At 53.2% G+C, this 18,490-nt stretch overlaps 1 protein-coding gene across 2 annotated transcripts in view; it reads left to right on the top strand.

Moving 5' to 3' along the window:
• The window catches only part of NES (nestin), a 61,186-nt gene extending 43,237 nt beyond the window's left edge, over nucleotides 1–17,949 (top strand). For both annotated transcript variants that reach the window (XM_043535318.1, XM_007064593.4), the window contains exons 2-4: nucleotides 3,865–3,989; nucleotides 9,155–9,228; nucleotides 11,632–17,949. In XM_043535318.1, the coding sequence (XP_043391253.1) occupies nucleotides 3,865–3,989; nucleotides 9,155–9,228; nucleotides 11,632–15,914 (4,482 nt within the window). In that variant the 3' untranslated portion in view covers nucleotides 15,915–17,949. The remainder of the gene's footprint in view (nucleotides 1–3,864; nucleotides 3,990–9,154; nucleotides 9,229–11,631) is intronic.
• Nucleotides 17,950–18,490: the final 541 nt, after the last annotated feature.

Genomic DNA, 18,490 nt, shown 5'->3' with positions numbered 1-18,490 from the left:
GGGGAGGAGAGTGGCATGAGTGGCAGGGTCGTGTACTGCAAAGGACCCATCCCACCAGAGGACTGGGTGCCAAGACTCCTAGGTTGTATTCCCAGATCTGCCACTAACCATCCTGACCTCAGGCAAGTCACTCCCTCCTCCTGTGCCTCAGTTTCCACATCTGACAAATGGGGATAATGACACCAGCCTCCCTTGAGATCTGCCGGTGAGGCCTCCCCCGTGCTTGATACCAACGTATATGGCACTGCTGCAAACTCTGGCTTGGCAGCTGTACGCTAGGCTTGCTCTATAAGGACAGCTGCATCGATGGTTCTGACTTGGGGTAGGGCCTCGGGACAGCAGGGAAGGGAAGGGCCTGAAAGCCCAAGTGTGAAAACCTCCAGAGAGAAGGAAGAGAGCCCAGCACTGGGTGAAGGAATGGTGCGGTGGCTGGTGTCCTAACCTGCCATTGGGGAAACCCGGTTTCATTTCCCTGCTCCGCTTTCCAGTGTGACCTGGGGTAAGTCATTTAGCCTTGGTGGGTTGGGTGTTCTAAGGTATTTAGGTGCCTAATGGGATTTGCAGATGTGTCTAAGCAGATTAGGCTCTTCTGAAATGGGGGGCCTGGGAGATGATGCATTGGACTGGGACCCAGGAGATCTGGTGGGACACATGGGACTGGTCATGAATATCATTGTGACATCTATGTATTAAAGCTGCATGAGGAATTATGGATACTCACTGATGTTATGCTTTGAAGTCTGTTGTCAAACACAGGGAAAACCAGGGTTTTTGTCCCAGACAAGAAGGAAGATAGTTCTCTCGTAAGAACATAAGAAGGGCCAGACTGGGTCAGACCAATGGTCTATCTAGCCCAGTGTCCTGTCTGCCGAAAGTGGCCAATGCCAGGTACCCAAGAGGGAATGAACAGAACAGGGCAATTTCGAGTGATCCATCCCCTGTCATCCAGTCCCAGCTTCTGCTAGCTGGAGGTGTATTGACACCTGGAGCATGGGTGCCTCTACGCTAAATTAAGCATTGGGAAACCAACACAAAGCAAACTCCATTTGCATGTAAGTCAACAGAAAAAGCTAGGCTTGACTGGGGGAAGGGATGTGAAATTATCACGGGCAGACATTGGAGACTAAACCCACATTGGGGTTGTCTTGTCTCTGGGTGGAAACGGTGAGTTTGCGGGAAAGAGAAGGAGAAGCAAAAAGGCACCGGGTTATCCATTTCCCCGAGGCGGAGGGCAGTGAGTCATGAAAAACCTGCTGATTTTCTGTCAAATCAGGATCCAAACTCTGGCTAGAGCAGTTTTCTCACCCTCAAAGTCCTTTTGCAAACGAGCGTAGCTTCCTAACATTACGTTTATCCTCCCAGAAGCTTGTTTTACTTTTGTTTGATTGTCACCAGTTCTGTTTCCACTGCCCTTTCTCCGTATCCCTTAACACTGTCTTTGCTAGTAGACTTCTTTGTTTTATCATAAGTAGATCTCAGTGCTGGAATATTAAGCCTAATGTGACTTCTTAGTTGAATCAAACAAGCTGGTGTGGACACTGTCTCTTTGCAGGTTGGTAAGGGCTGGCACAGGGCTGAGAAGTTTGTCTGGTGTGACTAACAGACTGGGGTGACAGGGAGTTGTCACCCAGAGGAGCATCAGCAAATCTCTCTCCCGCTGAGGCAGGGGGCTTACATGGTGGGGCACTCTGAGAAAGCGTCACCCCTGGGTCCCATTCCTGTCGCTGCTGGGGCAAGTCACATCCCTGCTCTGTGCCTCAGTTTCCCCATCTGTAACACGGGGATTGTGCCACTGACCTGCTTTGTAAAGTGCTTTGAGATCTAGGGATGGAGAAGCTCTAATTAGGAGCCAGGGCTTATTGCTATCTTTCCACACCGAAGTCACTTTGGAAATCTGGCTCTCTGCACTTCAGCTTCCCATCTATAAAACGAGAGAATAGCACTTCCCCGCTGCAGAGGGATGAATTCATTCATGATCGTAGATGAAGACTGGGTAAATTACCTGAGTGGGGGATGACCCCCCACAACAGAGATCAGAACTGGGGGAGCCCCACCCTGGGATAGGGGCGCCTGAGGCACTGGCCTTTGTGTTTCTCCTTACTCCTCACTCCTGTTTCGCTGCGGTCTCCTGCCAGCGTTGCCGCATGCCCGGCGGCCCACTGAGGCATGCGAGGAGCCGAACTGACCTTTTGATCCTTTCACTCTCCAGCTTCTGATTTAGATGCTAATTAGCACTTGGTGGCTACAAAAGACAGTTCCAGCACTCCCCGCCCACCCCCCGGACATTGTTCTCCGAGGCCAGGCCGGCGCCCCAAGACTGGGAGAAATCCCTTCCTCACCTTAGGCCCAGCCTTAACCCCTCACATGCCACGACCCATGGCTTTTGAGCTAGGCACTCCCTATGTAATAATAAACCCTAGCTCCTTGTGTCTGTAGATCTCCAAGCTCTTTACACCATGGGTGGGGGCGTAGTATTAGCCTCCCCCATTGTACCGCTGGGGAAACTGAGGCATGGAGGGGCTTTGATGAGGTCCCACTGCAAATCCGCAGCAAAGCAATGGCTAGCTCCCAGTTCTTTGACATCCCAGGCAGATGCCTTATATACTGGAATACACTGTTTCCTTGTTGGGGTTGTGGTGGGAGTGGGGAGATCCCCAGGTATGTCTGCCCTTATCTGGCTTGGGGGTGATGGAGCGTATAAGGCCTGATCCTGGGTGGTGCTAAGAGCTCTCCTGTCCCAGTGACGTGAGCGGGAGTTGAAAGCCACACGGCCCCGAATGGTAGCGTGTCCTTTAATGTCCTTGGTCATGGTCGGTGGTGGAAACCTCAATACCTGGAGAGGGTGGAATGGGATGGGCTTGACTGAAGGTGTCAGTCTCTTTAGGTAACAAAGAGAAGTGGGAGGGGTAACTTGATTACGGTCTGCAGGTACCTACATGGGGAATTAACGGGCTCTTCAATCTGGCAGAGAAAAGTCGAACACAAGCCAATGGCTGGAATTTGAAGCTAGACCAATTCAGACTGGAAATAAGGTGTCAGTTTCTAGCCATGACAGTAATTAACCACGGGAACCATTTATCCCGGGGCGGGGTGGGTTCTCCATCACTGGCGATGTTTAACTCAAGATGGGATGTTTTTCTAAAAGACCCGCCCTAGGGAATATTTTGGGGCAGGTCTCTGGCCCGAGCTATCCAGGAGGTCAGACGATGAACACAATGGTCCCTTCTGGCTTGGGAATCTAAAACTGGAGGTGGGGCCGGACGGGATCCCTTTACTACTGCAGTGGGGAGGAAGCTGCCAATGGGTCCGCCTGAAATGGGAGAGACGAAGTGGCAGCACCTACCCCCCAAGTCACTGCTGTCTGATGGAGCAGCCCTGCCCATTGTGTTTCACCGCAGCTCCCCCTCCCAGTGCCGGGGGGCCCAGTGCTGAAGATTGAGGGTGCTCGGAGCTGAGCCCCAATGCCATTGCTAAGCGTATCCTCAGAGCACTGCAAGGAGGATGGGACAGCGGGCGGGGCGCTAGCCTAGTGCCCGGGAGAGCTGGGTGGAAGTCCCTTCTTTGCCACAGACTCCCGGCATGACCTTGGCACTGTTCCTTCGCCTCTGTGCACCTCCGTTCCCGTCGGCCCAATGGCGAGAGCAGCCCGGCCCTGCCTCCCAGAGAGGCAAACGTATGTTGCAGACTGGGAGGTGCTCAGGTACCAGCAGAAGGGGAGCTGGGTTAGTTTCTTCGATTCCAATCGAGCAGATCTTCATTAGTGGGAGGCTTTGGTCTCGGGAGCTAATGGGCGCAGTCCCAGAGCACTGCTGGGATCACCCGCCAGCGTCTTGACCTTTGCTCCCTCCTGCTTGTCATTTCTAGCTGGCCCTCGAGTCTCTGGAGCAGGAGAAAGAGGCCCTGGGAGTCCAGATTGCTCACGTCCTGGAGGAGAGACAGCAGCTCATGCACCTGAAAATGTCCCTCGGTCTGGAGGTGGCGACCTACAGGTGAGTCGTTCCCCCTTGGGCCACCGGCAGCGCTCTCCCCTCTGGGTCAGTGCTGGCCGCAGTGCCCCAGCGTGGCGCTAGGGGGCGCTGTGCAGCAGAGAATGAGGTGGGTGGGTCAGTAGGGGGCGCTCTCCCCTCTGAGTCAGTGCTGGCCGCAGTGCCCCAGCATGGCGCTAGGGGGCACCGTGCTGCAGGGAGCGGGGTGGGTGCATCAGTAGGGGGCGCTCTCCCCTCTGAATCTCTACTGACCCCTGTGCCCCAGCATGGGAGGTCATTTTGCTTCCGAAGGCTCCGGGTCTGACCCTAGTCACCAGCCCCCAATGTCCCCCCCACACACGCACTTTGCGCTTCAGAGGCTAACTCTAGCGGTTGGAGGAGCATTTTGCCCCCACAGGCCACTCAGTCCGTGCTGAGGAAGCCAATCTGGTGCCTGTAAGGACCCCTGCACTAGGAAATGGAGCGTTGCCAGCTCCTTTCACCCAGGTGACAGCTAGCCCTGGCACGTCAGTCGTCCGCACAGTCTCCCAGCCAACGCTGGGCAATCAGGGCGGAGAGGGTCTTCAGAGAACCCAACTTCTAGGAAAGTGGAGGCTTCTTCACCTCTTGAAATCTTCCCATCTCGGGAAGCTGCTTTAGCCAAACACGAGGTTTTGGGCTCAGGTCGGGGGTAGCTGGGTGAGAGTCTCTGGCCTTAACGTCTACGAACCCATGAAAACCCTCCAGCTCTGAAGAAGCAGAGCCAAGGGGGGAGAGGGGTGCACAGCCCAGCTGGTAATGAGTTGAACCAGCTCTTTGCAAAGAACGGATTTTGGGGCAGGCCAACGCCGGTTTGCTTCACGCCTGCTTCCCTCTTGTTTGTGTGTGGCCGAAAGGCAGATGCTGGGCTGTGCCACCTGCTAACGAGGACATGGCTCGTTAACGGGGCCAGCGAGCTCACGAGGCCAGGGCGGCTCAGCGAGGATGCACGTGGAGCAGCAAGTGTTTTCGGCTGCTCTCCACCCCTTCCTGCAGCGGGCCAGGCCAGTCAGCTGGCCCCGAGCCGGCCGGGTGGCTTCGGGAATCAGTTGGGTGAGGAAGGAGAGGATGGTGGAACAGACTATCACAGGCTCCAGGGTGCTGATGGTAGGACAGCCACTGCTCTGCTCCTTCCACCCAACCCTCGTGTGTCCCCCGGTCATGGTCCAGCGCCGTGGTTCTCACCCGGGGGTCCGGGGCCCCCTGGAGGGCCGGGAGCAGGTTTCAGGGGGTCCGCCAAGCAGGACCAGGAAAGCCGAAGCCCCGCCGTATGGGGCTGAAGCAGAGGCCTGAGCCATGTAGCTTCGTGGTGCCCCCCTGTGGCATGGGGCAGTGCTTGCTACCCCCCAACGCCGGCCCTGGCTTTTATATGCCGAAAAGCAGTTGTTGTGGCACAGGGGGGCCGTGGAGTTTTTATAGCATGTTGGGGGGGGGCCTCAGAAAGAAACAGGTTGAGGACCCCCTGGTCTAGTAAGCCCCTGGGGCACTGTCAGCTGTTTATCCACAGGAGGAATGAGGAGGGAGTTAAGTCTCCGGGGCCTGTTCCGCCCTTGATCCGTCTGCTAAGACGAGGCAGCTGGTTAGTGCCAGTTGTGTTAGCCACCCGGACTACTCTCCCCCGGGCAACTGGCCAAAACTAAATGGCGTATGTAGGCCACCAAACAGGAGCAAGTTTCAGCACTGACCAGAGGTTAAACCCTAATAACAATTCCTAGCCCTTTTCACCTGTTGAAAAGCAGCGTTATTCCCACTTTACAGATGGGGAAGTTAAGGCACAGAGAGGGGAGGTGACTTGCCCGTGGTCACCTCGCAGAACAGGGACTAGAATCTACATCCCCTGAGTCCCAGTCCAGTACTCTATCCCATAGGCCGCATTGCCTCCATCTGCCGCATATCCGGATACTGGACGAAGCGTGTTCACACAGGCTGGAGGTGTATGAAAGGGTGGGGCTATGCCAGTGTAACCATGTTGGCAATTTCATGGCATATGTTATACTGAAAAAATGCTCCAGGGTAGAAAATGGGTCAACTTTTCAAACGCCTAAGTGATTTAGGAACCTCCATCGCATTGATATTTTTTTTTCAAGCTCCCAAGTGCCTAAGGGCTTGTCTACACAGGGGGACTTAGGACGTGCTGACTTGAGCATGACCCGCTGCACACCCTGAAAGTTCTGTATTTGGGCAGTCCGTACTACGCTTTCAAAGTGTGGTGTTGAGGCCATGTCTACATTACGGGTGCTCCAGTGGCCGGGGCTGATGAGGCGGGAGGAGGAACTATTGTACTAGGGCCCTGAGCTCAGGGGAGTGGGCCCCCAAAGATTCTGTAACTGGGGTGAAATGGGAGGGGGTGGGGCTCCAGCAAACATGATGTACCAAGGCCCCAAATTTCTCTTGACGGGCCACAGCTGTGCCGTTGTGGCGTAGACGCTTCCTAGATCAAGGAAAACCCCCTTCTGTCGATGTAGGGGATCCATCTCCCCGAGCGGCAGTAACTAGAATCCTGTCAACCTACCTGTGTCCACACTACAGGACCACACACTAGGTCGGCTTAACGATGGTGCTCAGGGGGGTGAATTGATCACACCCCTGAAGATCTACATTTTAAGTGTAGGCCAGGACTGAGTTAGTGCAGATTTAGGCTCCTAAATCACATAGGCCAGGCCTACGCTACAAATATTTGCCGGCATAGCTCTGTCTGCTGGGGCTGGGGAGAGATCTGATCCCGCCTAGAGCAGATGCGGCTATACTGGCAAAGCATAAGAACGGCCATACTGGGTCAGACCAAAGGTCCATCTAGCCCAGTATCCTGTCTTCTGACAGTGGCCAAGGCCAGGTGCCCCAGAGGGAATGAACAGATCAGGTAATCATCAGGTGATCCATCCCCTGTCGCTCATTCCCAGCTTCTGGCAAACAGAGGCTAGGGACACCATTCCTGCCCATCCTGGCTAATAGCCATTGATGGATCTATCCTCCATGAATGTATCTAGCGCTTTTTTGAACCCTGTTAGAGTCTTGGCCTTCACAACATCCTCTGGCAAGGAGTTCCACAGATTGACTGTGCGTTGGGCGAAAAAGTACGTCCTTTTGTTTGTTTTAAACCTGCTGCCTATTAAGCCTTCCAAGGCTTGGTCAACACAGAAAAGTTAGGTCGGTATGACTCCATCGGTGTGAAGAAAACCACACTCCCGACGGTGTTCCTATCCCCATAGAAAAACCCCTTATGTCGGCAGAGGCTGCGTCTACACTACGGGGCTCTGCCAGGCCTTCTTGGTACCTAAAAGTCAAAATAGCGATGGCTCTCAGGGGGGTGAAAAATTCACCCCCTTGGGGGCCGAGGTTAAACCAACCTGCTTCTCAGTGTAGACAGGGCTAGGTTGATGGAAGAATTCTTCTGTTGCCCTAGCTACCGCCTCTCAGAGGGCCAGCTTAACTGCATTGACGGAAAAACCCCTTCCGTCACTATAGCAAGCATCTGACCCACTGTTGCACCCGCAGTGTAGACGTGGCCTGGCCCCGACGTCCTCAGACACCCCTGAGGATTGTACCCTAGGCCTAAAGCTGCCTTCCCTGGAGGGGTGAGGCCGTGAAATAAGCCAGGAGTGGCAACTCCCCATGGGTGAGAATGAAGCACGCGCAGATACGGAGCCTCCGTACCTCACAAGAGTTTGGGTGGTTTGGTTTGTTTTTTGAAAAGCCCCTTTTGCAAAGGGATTAAGAAATAAATAAATACATGAAACGTGGCATTTATTGGCCGGTTGCAAAAGGCGCCTTTGACTTTATTGTCCGTTTCTCTGCTCCCTCCCTCCGCAAAGGACATTCCCTGGGAACCTGCTGGCAAGCTGCATTCCTGCCCCCTCCCTTCCCCATCCAGATGGCTCCCAGACAAAAGTCTAGTTGCGGGGGAGGGATTAGCATGAGAATAGTGTCTTCCGTGGAGAGCGGGGAGCCCCTCCAGGACTAGTCATTATGTCATCGAGGGCCTGGGTCTCAAGAATAGGTGGCTCTCCCCTAGTGCTGCGGAGCGGGGCAGGGTTGTGTGTACGGGTGGTATTGTGGGGGGATGAAAGGGGGCGGGTGAGCGGGGAGGGGGGCGGGCGGTTGGAGGAGAGGGGTCTATTTGGCAAAGGAGAAAGGGAGCAATGGAGCGCGCGTTGCAAAGCGCGTCCCTCAGGCAAAGCTGCCGGGTTCAGGGTCCTGTTATGAGCCACGTTCCAGCGCGTAAGGGCCCCCAATGTTATTGAACGTGGGGGTTGTGACGGTGCTATAGTGGTCACAGCACATCCACCAGCCCTCAGCCTTTGGCTGGGATTGAAGATCTTTGGGGGGGGGCAGCAAGAGACCCCCCATCTGGGCCCATTCCAGCTAGCAGACAGCATGAGAGGCAGGATGGTCTAGTGGTCAGAACACTCGCCGGGGACTCAGGCGCCCTGGGTTCAATGTCTGGCTCTGCCACAAACTCCCCGGGTGACCTTGGGCGAGTCATGTAGCTGCTATGTGCCTCAGTTTCCCCATGTGTCGCACTGCCCTGCCTCGCTGTGTGGAGGGATGTGAGACTTCAAGTTGCTCTGAGTTTTCATACGTGTTTAAGGCCAGGTCCAATCTGGGAGGCTGTGTCAGTGCAGTCAATATGACAGACAGGAGCAGGGCGAGGGCGGACAACCCCTTCCTCAGTTTACTCTGTTCTTTTTACAACCCCTCCGCTTGCTGTGAGGGGGGCGGGTGACCGTCCCCCAGTTACTTTCCCTCGCCGGGCTTCAGTTTCCTCCTTGATGAAACGGAGCAAAACCGGATCCTTTCACCCCATATCCCTTTCAATTTCAGTGGCAGCTCTTTGTATTCGATTCACCCCCCTGGGATGATTCTTCCGCCTTAGGACGGCTCCGTATTTATTTAGCTGGGTTTTCTTTTTTTTTCATTACTGCTATCGATCACTTCGGCCCATCGCTGGGTCCTGTGCCAGCCCGCAGCCCTGCGATGGCTGGAGATGAGACAGCACCCACCCCTCCCTGCCCAGCTACACAGCTTATACAGGCCTCTTACAGTGTCTACGTACAACGCCGAGCACAGCAGGGCCTGGTCTCGCGTGGGGCTTCAGGGAGCTGCTGTACTCCATCTCCGCGAATAATACAGCATCTGACTGTTCCTTGCAGGACGCTCCTGGAAGCTGAGAGCAGCAGGCTGCAAATGCCTTCAGCAGAGTACAAACTGGTCAATGGGTTCAGAGGTAAGAAGGTTTCCTCCTCCCGCAGCTCCCGTACGCCGACTGGGCCGTGCCTCTTGCGTAGGCCAGCCCTGCCGCACCCAGCCGTGACCCAGAGGCCTCCAGAGCTAGCAGCGTGAGCTGCTGCGGCTTGACCTCGCCAGCCAAGGCTCTGTGGCTACCTCCACGCTGCCATCGAAAGTCCCGCGGCGCCGAATCTCGGAACCCGGGACAATCGACTCAGGTTCGCGGCGCTCGGGCTAAAAATTGCATTGGCGACATTCGGGCCCGGGCTCTGAGCCCCACCCCCCCGCATGGGGACCCCAGAGCCCAGGCTCTCGCCCGAGCCTCCATGTTTCCACTGCAATCTTATAGCCCTGCAGCCCAAGCCCCAGACAGCTGGCCATGCCGCAGGTCTTTGATTGCAGTGTAGACGTACCCCATAGGTGGCAGCTACATATCCTCTGTGGATTGGTCGCAGATGGGGGACACACAGCGTACAGTGACTAGCCCGGACACGCATGCTTTCCTATTCTGGGGCAGTAGCATCTCATCCCCGAGGAGTGCGAACAAAGCCTGTGGGATTCTCAGAGGAGCCGATTGGGAAGCACCCCTGTAACGTTCCCCCACGGCGGAGGAGACGCAGGGTGGGGGCACAGGGAGTAGAAAGGGGGTCTTGAGTTATTTCATCTAGTTCCCTTCCCCCCGCCATTTGTAAAATTGCCAGTCCCCAAGCCTTCAAAACCCAGGAGTCAGGCCTCTCCACATGCAAAAATCATGAGATTGGCTTAAAAATCATGATTATTTTTGGTAAATAATATTTTTGAGGTTCTCTGTATTGTCCTTCTGGATTTTGAGTCATTAGGGCCCATGTTTCCAAGGTTGTCTCTGCAACTACAAAGGTTGGAAACTTTTTTTTTCCCGAATGAAAGCTGAGATTCTCACATAATCACAGGACTCCTGAAGCTGGGGCTTTAAGAAAAACACCAGGTATCATAAGAGTTGCCATAATATTGCAGGAGTGGTCATCAACCACACCTTGGGTGTTGGGAGGTGTAATAGGTGTGGGTTGAATGCTGAAGTGCATCGGGTGGAGGATACTAGACAAGGCATTATTATTGTCTGGATTCCTCTGGAGCCCTGTAATCAGCCCTGTGTTTCTAATTCATTCATTGAACAATCTGCATGAAAAGGCTATTAAGTCTTTGAAGCTAGCGTCTAGGGGAAATACTGCAGTGTAATTCTAAGCACGCAGAGTAGGCATCATTCACATTTTTAAAAGATCTTACGCATTTTTGTTTTCAATTACTATTAAGTAGCAAGTTGCCACTATGCCCATCTGATGTGGAGGAGGACAGAGTCATCGTCCTTGTGTATTAAAAAATATGTGTGATTTTTAAGTTTTATCCACATATTCTGCTTTAGTTACAGCTGTACCACCTTGTTAAATGTCAATAGGATTGCAAGGGAGGGTAGTGTTTGGCTCTTAATCCTCCCATCCCATACCTAATTGCTTGAGTAGCGTTCCTGTGCGCTGTCACACCGCTGCTAGGTTCCACCCCAGAAGTGGCTGCATTCCAATGATGGACGATTCCTGAATGCATAGGGGGCGAAATTCATCCCTGTGTCCAGCATCCAGAACAAATACTTTGCACCACTTAAGTCCCACTTAAGGCTTCAAAATAATTGAGACTCGCGTGATGCTGGCCCACTGCTGAGGTGTGAATTTTACCCACGGTTTGGAGGAAAGACGCCATAGATGCCAACTCTGTGGGTACTCCGGGATTGGAGCACCCACAGAAAAAAATTGTGGGTGCTTAGCACCCACCGGTGGGCCCTGCTGATCAGCTCCTCCTCTTCCCACCCCAACGCCTCCCGTCCGCTGCAGATCAGCTGTCCAGGAGAGGAGGGGGGGCAGGAAGAGGCGGAGCAAGGGCAGGGCGTGCTTGGGGGAGAGGGTGGAAGGGGGCAGGAAGAGGCGGGGGAAGCAGATCGGGAGTGGGAAGAGGTGGGGCGGGAAGAGGCGGGGGATGGAGCCTTGGGGAAAGAGGAGGAGTGGGAGGCGGGGTCTGGGGTGGAGTGAGGGTCGAGCACCCCAGGGGAAATCTGAAAGTTAGCGCCTCTGAAAGATGCTAAATAAGAATAATCCCCATGGTATAAGCAGCTGCAACTCTGTTGGAGTCATGCATCTGACTGAAGCATCTTTCCAAAAAGAGATGGAGGATACACCACTTCCTTTGGTAGTTTGTTCCAACAGTTAATCACCCTTGCTTCCATGCCTTCTAACCAGAATTTGTCCAGCTTCAGCCTCCAGACTTCAGTTCCCTCTCTTTGCTAGCTCTTTAGCCGTTGAGTAGCTGATGTTTTCAGCCTGGGGATACTCTTCTGGTTATTTATTCTGCTTGTTTTCCTCTGTGCTCTTTGCAGATGCCAAGCTGGAAGTGAGTAACAGCAAACTCCAAGCCATGACGCCTGAGAGCAGGAGACTGGTTTCCTGGGACCACCGCCTGAGCCCCACCACCTTCCAGAAGGGAGAGAGCAAGATGCAGATACTGAGGAATCAAATCGATTCCCCCAAGCTGCAAGCTGCCGCCGTGCTGCCCAAGAGTGACGGCCCCATTGCTAGAGAGTTCCAGAAAATCAACTCAGTCCTTCAGTCCCCACTCCTGAAAAGTGCCCAGGCTGTGAGGGATACCGCCACTCCGGGCCATTCAGTGCCCGTCACACAGGGGTCATCCCACGACGGAGAGACGATCAAAGCTGCCGAAGCAGAGACGGTGGCCCATTCTTTCTCCCAGGAGCCATTCGAGAGGCTTGACTCCATGCGCTCCACCGTGCCGGAGCCACGGCCATTGGGACGGTCCGATTCAGACTCGGAACGCAGGAGCCCAGCAGCAGAAGGTGGAGATCCAACCGCAAGCCAGGAGGAAGCCGGTGACATTGGCCAGGAGGATGAATGTCACGAGGAAGCCAGGAAAGACGTTGAGAAAGATCCCAGTGAAGAACCACCTGGGAAGCTGGCTCCCAAGGATTTGCTCTGTCCCAGCCAGCTGGTCAATGAAGCATTGGAAGATGCACTGAAGGAAGTAATAGATCGTTCCGAACCAGCTGTGGCCTCCAGCCCTCTTCAAGCAGATAAGGCCCCAAATGACGTGCATTCTTATGACTCTGCTCCTCTGGAAGAGGCTTACGGACTAGCTGCTTCTCCCAGCACAGAGGTATGGGAAGAAGGAAAAGGGACGGAGTATGAAGGCCAGATGGAAGCCAGTCATCCAGCAGAGCAGCTCCAGGCAGTCAAAGGCACCGAAGCCACAGATGAAATGGATAGTGGCTTGGAGCCCCATTTTGAAGAGGAGACCAGGGAAGCAGACATGCAGGAGTTCCCGGATGTGAAAAGCTCCGCTCAGCAGGACAGAGAGGAGTCACAGTCAGGGCTAGGTCCTTCCACCAAGCAGAATGAAGAAAGCATCCCTGACATTCTAGTCACGGAGGGAAAGCCTGAAATAGAGACCCGGGAGGAAGTGAAATCTTGCGAGCAGAATGAGAGTCAAGAAGAAGAGACACCAGGGTCACAGAGCGCAGACACATGTGGGGAGACTGATGCAGTTTGCAAGAGCACAGAGCGGGGAAGTCCATTAGATGAAGGTGGGCTGGTTTTATCGGGGGCAGAGGGAAAGAGCTGGGAGGCTGGAATAAGTGGCCACAGTCATCTACCTCCTGCAGAAGGGAATGTGGAAGAGTTTGACCAAGGTGAAGAAGACCTTGAGGTGGTGAGCACAGAAGCATTGCATCTGTCCGAAGACGAGGAAAGGCGAGAGCTCTGGAGCCCTTCCAGGGAGAATGAAGAAGACAACTTCCAAGCCGAGATGCTGGAAAGTGAATTTCTGCAGGCGGAAATACAAGCAACTCATGCTTTTCCCATGGAAAGTCACCCAGCTTTGGTCGTGGAAAGCCCCCAAGAACAGCATCTTAGTGGCACTGAGCAGGAAAAGTTTGAGCAGCAGGAAATGTCACTTCATGAGACTGATGCCGCAGTAGGAGAGGAAGGGAGGAAAGAGGTGTTCTCCGACCGTGAGCTCTTGAGCACCAAAGAGGCCATCTTTGGGGAGGAGACTGTGTCAAAGGCTGAAGAAAACATCCTGGGGGATGAGACCCTGGACAGAACAAGAGGGGACAGTGAAGGGCACCAGGCAAAGCTGGAAGAGGAAACTTTGGGACGCGAGGATCTCGGCGCAGATGAGAACAGCTTGACACATGAAAACTTAAAGCAGGAGGAAGAAACCTTGGAGAAGGAGGTTGGGGATCTGCAAGAGAACGGCTTTGAACAAGACATTATGCTGGTGCACGAGGGTCTGGAGAATGTTCAGAGACTGGAGTCCTTGGGCAGAGAGGAAGAAGTGGCAGAAGACTGTCAAAGGCACCTGCCAAAGGAGCAGGAAGGGGAGGGTAAGGAAGATGCAGCAGGCTACCCGGAGACAGAGGAAGCCGCTGACATTGCTCTGCAAGAGCCAACCCGGGCGGACACTTTAATGACCAGCACAGAAGGAACAGAAAATGAATGTGAGCAGGTAAAGAGCAGTTTGGGTGCAGAGATGGAAGAAATAATGGGAGATGCTGAAGATGATGATGCCGGTCACTTTATAGGCAGTGAGCATCCCATGCCACACAATGAAGCAGAGCAGGAGGCCAGCCCCGGCACAGAGCTGATGGAAGAAGACCAGTGCAGCAGCGAAAGAGAGCACGAGGACCTCCAGAGCCAACCTGACCCGCAGTTTGGAGACTCCCCAAGCCATGAAATCAGCAATGAACTGACCGAGGTGCTGGAGGAGCCTTGGGAGAAGGTAGACAATGCGGGTGAAGCTGGGGGAGAACTCTGCGAAGAACCTAGAAGGCCGGAGAACATAAACATGGCCTCCCAGGCACCAGGTGACTCTTCAGAATCTGAGGACTCCCTGGGATCCCTGGAGGATGTCTCCCCCAATGCCTCCCAGAAAATGGAAGGGATGGAGGAGGAATTGGAAAGCGGCAGGAGGATTATGTTGGAGGAAACGCTGCCAGACAGCACACCCCTGCGCTTCTATGAAAAGGAGGTGCTGGCTAAGCCGCCAGGAAGTGACGATGGTGGAGATTCACCACCAACCCCCGAAAGCACTGCGGTTTCCCCAGACGACATAGGACAGCTAGAGAGCCCGGCCACACCCACAAGCTCCCAACAGAAGGAAAGCAATGAGGAGGGTGGATCTGGCCCGGTGTTGGCAAGAACATCGGAGCGCGCAGAGGAAGAAGGAAGTTATTTCATGGTTTCGGCACCCAGCCAAGAGACGCCTAGTCTGGAGGAAGCTGAGGTTTCGGAGGACTTCGAAGAAATCAAGGTCAATACATCAAATCTCACGGGAGACGATCCAGAAATGCTCATGGCGCCATCTGAAGTGCCGAGGGATGAGAGACTCTTTGAGGCTGAATCGGAGGAGGAGGCAGAAGGAACCGTCGAACAGGAGAGTGATGCGGGCAAAGAAAGCGAGGGTGGAGAGTTTCCTCCGGAGGAGAGCAAGCCCCACCGCTCCGATTTCACCTGGGAGCCAGAAAAGGAGGATGGTTTCCCAACCAAAGCAAGTGACTGCGGCATCATTGAAGGTGGTGCTCAAACGGAGAGCGACAGAATGTTGGATGCTACTGAGCCTGGTGACCTAGACCCTGAAGATGCTCAGAAGGTTTCTACGTTGACCAGCACGGCTGACTTAGGGGAGATTGTGTTGGAAGGGCAACTGCCTCTTAGCCAGAAAGGAAGCCCAGATTCCAGCAGCCCTCTCTCCTCTGAGGATGAGTCACCCAATGTCACCCAGTCCCATCCAGGTTCTGATCCAGAGGCCAGCGGAGGACTTCACCCCAGGCAGCCAAAGGATGCTACAGAGATAAATCAAAGTGGCATGGACCACTCCGTGGAGACAGTAGCAAAGATTCCGGCAGATGTCATGAAAGACTCGGACATCCTGGAGATTGTGGAGCAAGCTCTGGAGTTTAACCAAGAGCTGATGTTGGGCGCAAGGCTTTCGGAGCTGCACGCTGGAGATGAACAGCAGGCTGCAGGTGGGGTTGACGTGTCAGACCAGACCCAGGAGGTTGGGAGAGATGGCGGCATGAGTGAGACAGGGGTTCTGCAGGAGACTCTGCCAGACTCCTCACCGCATGCCAAGGAACTGATGACGTCCAGCCACATTTGGACGGAGAGCAACGCCAACGGAGAACTGAATGGGCTGCATGGAGAGCAGATATTGAATGGGATCTCAGACCTGAAGCCACTCACCGATCAGAACGACTGTGCAAAATCCAGAGGGCATGAGGTGAGGTCTTCTGGGGACGAATTCTTTGGGACGGTCACCATCACCCAGGAATTGCAGGGAGAGGACCCAGAGGCCTTCCCCATCTCGGAAACGATGCTAAGCCAGAGCCTGTTGCAAACGCCAGACTACGAAGAAGGCCATGGAGCTGGAGAAGAACACTCCAAGAAAGGCCAGGTCTCCAATGAAACCGACAACAGCAAATTCACTGACATAATGCAGAGCGCTCACATGCAAAGACAGGACCTTGAGGCTCAGACCATCTCTGTCCCATCCCCTTTTGGAGACGATGTCTTTCACCTGGGACCCAGCCAGCATCTGAAATTCCAGCTCAAAGATGACCAAGAATCGTGGTCTTCAGAAGATGACTGAAGGGGTCCAGGAACACACTGACCACAGACACATCACAGCTGTTACTTCTGCTCAAGTGAAACCATGTAATTGTAGGGCAGATGTGGTATCTTCACCCCAGTCTCCTCTAATAGTTGGCCCCCTTCTAAACTTAAAATAGGCCATTTTCTATTGACAATCAGAAGAAACATTTAGGAAATTGACCCTTGTAATACTTACCAATTTTTTAATGGTTTTTTTTTAACACACTTGTTTGGATTTTTGTTTTAAACACTTGAGAATTAAATTCCAGTGTTCTGTAGAATGTAGCAAAGTAGAATCAGGGGCTTGGGGTTCAGCCCTGTCTCCGTGGGGTACACAGTTCACAGAGAGTAACACACAAGCTCTGCACTGCTGTATGCATTGGCTACATCCATTCCCACACCCGGGAAAATTCACCCTCTTGGGTGCAACGCGGAGGCATTTAGGTGTGGGAGGCACGCACCCATCATATTTTTTTTTCATAACAAATACGCATTGGACCTGACTCTCCATTATCCTACGGCCCCTTTACACCACTCGGGCAGTGCGTAACTATAATTCACATCCATGGTAAGGCCCCATTACATGAGCAGGCCTTAGAGTAAATAAGAATCGGGCTCATTTTTCCTCCTCCATGGCTGCTCTAGAATTGTTTAATTTCAGTCTTCTGGTTTGTCTGTTAGCATGTAAATTAAATACCTTTGTAAACAAAGCAATGTCTTTACAAGACCTTCACTGCCTTTTTTATTTTAAATCTAAATGACTACGGTCCATTGGCTTGTGAGTGGGGAAAATGACCTCGATCCACAGCGAAATACATTCTGACAGCACTTGCAAAGGTTACTGAGTTGCAAAGGCTGAGGATGCTTTCATACGCCAGGTCTAGAGAACCATCCGCCATCCTTTTAGGACAGCGCTCCTCTTAGAGCAATGAAGGTCTCCTCTGAGCTGGGGTTGTCTTGTCTATTTCCAGCATCAGATGTGAAATACACCAGCCAAGAGAGAAATCATCACCCAGAGTAAAATGGGGTCTATTCTACATGGTCCTTTTTCCCCCTTGAAACATACTACGTCTGAAAGAGTGTTCCCAGGAATCGTGGTTGGGTATTGGCCAAGATAACAATACAGGATACAGCTGAGACAACCACCTGTATCGTTGCCTCTAATTTTAATGAGGAGGACATCAGGAACTCAGCTAAGCTGGAAGGCAAACTTTTTCCAGGGCATCTTCCTCGCTGTTGTGAACACCTTGCTAGATCTGTCCTGTGTACCTGCACCCCCTACCTGCAGTGATCAGACAGTTATGCCATGTGTGCCTTGTGGGGATGAGAGAGACACTGCACGCTGGTTAGGTCCACACATTGACCTGCATATACACAGGGTTAGATCCTCAGCTGGTGTATATCCTATCTCCTTTGAAGTCAATGGGCCAGATCCCCAGTGGGTGTATATCAGCACTGCTCCATCAGAGCCTGTGGAGAAATAACCATTTACACCAGCTGAAGATATGGCCCAACACATCCAAAATGGCTCATTACCTCCCCTCCTGTTAATCTAACAAAGATCCTGGACTAAACAACCTAATCACGTTGATTTAGGGCTAGCTCCCTCTTCCCCACTGACCATGAATGGATGGTGGTCACTCAAATTCTTCACCAAGGGAGGAAATGACTGTTATGGAGTTTGTCCAACTCATTCATTGCTAGTCCTGATCTGAGAAAGAATGAGACTTTCTTTTTTTTTCTTCCCTGTGCTGAGCTATCACGGAGCATGCAGGGCTGTTGTCGGTTCTGGGACGTATATGAAGATGATACAGTGTAACCCAAAGACGAGTGGACTCCTTTGCAGGCGGGTTGCTTTGAATCCTCGCTGACGGCTTTGAAGCGGACGGCGCCGATCGGCCGCTCCCACCGAGCTTTCTGCTCTGCTGCCGTGTCCTCTCCGCTCGTAACACCAGCTGAGACGTGCCAGATGAGCCGCGCAATGTATTCTGTGCCTCGTCTATCATTTAATAAAGCAACCAGCTTCCCACCTCGATGGTTCAGTGTCTTGCCCTTTACTTGGCCACCTGTCCCATAAAATTTCAAAGCAATATACCAACCTGCTGAGCTAGTCTGGACACTCCACAGACATTTGTTCCAAGTCACAGAGGCTGAGCCGTGATTGTAAACATTTGTGGTGTGTCTAGATTAGTGGTCTCTCTGGGGCAGAGCCTGTTTTTTTTGTTCTGTGTTTGTGCAACACCTGGCACCATGGGGTCCTGGGCCACGATTGGGGCCCCCAGGGTACTGGTGCAATACAAGTAAGAAATCCCAGTGGGCTAAAGTTGGGTAACTTGGCAATCAATTAGCTGAGTTAAAACAGCAGAAAAACTCTAGCCTAGACAAACCCTCAGTAAAACTGCTGCCGCAAAGCGGAGTGAAAGTCACCAATGATTCTGCAGCATCCTCCGGCCCAGCAAGGCTTTCGCTTGAAGTGCAGCTATTCTGTGTGGGCCCGGGGGGAGGAGACGGAAGCGGGATTCCACTCTCTGTGCTCAGAGCCCTGGGAAAAGCTCCATGGAGTTTGAATGGAAC

This window comes from Chelonia mydas, chromosome 24 (assembly GCF_015237465.2).
Source record: "Chelonia mydas isolate rCheMyd1 chromosome 24, rCheMyd1.pri.v2, whole genome shotgun sequence".
Lineage (NCBI taxonomy): Eukaryota > Metazoa > Chordata > Testudines > Cheloniidae > Chelonia > Chelonia mydas.
This window is presented reverse-complemented; position numbering and strand designations above follow the sequence as displayed.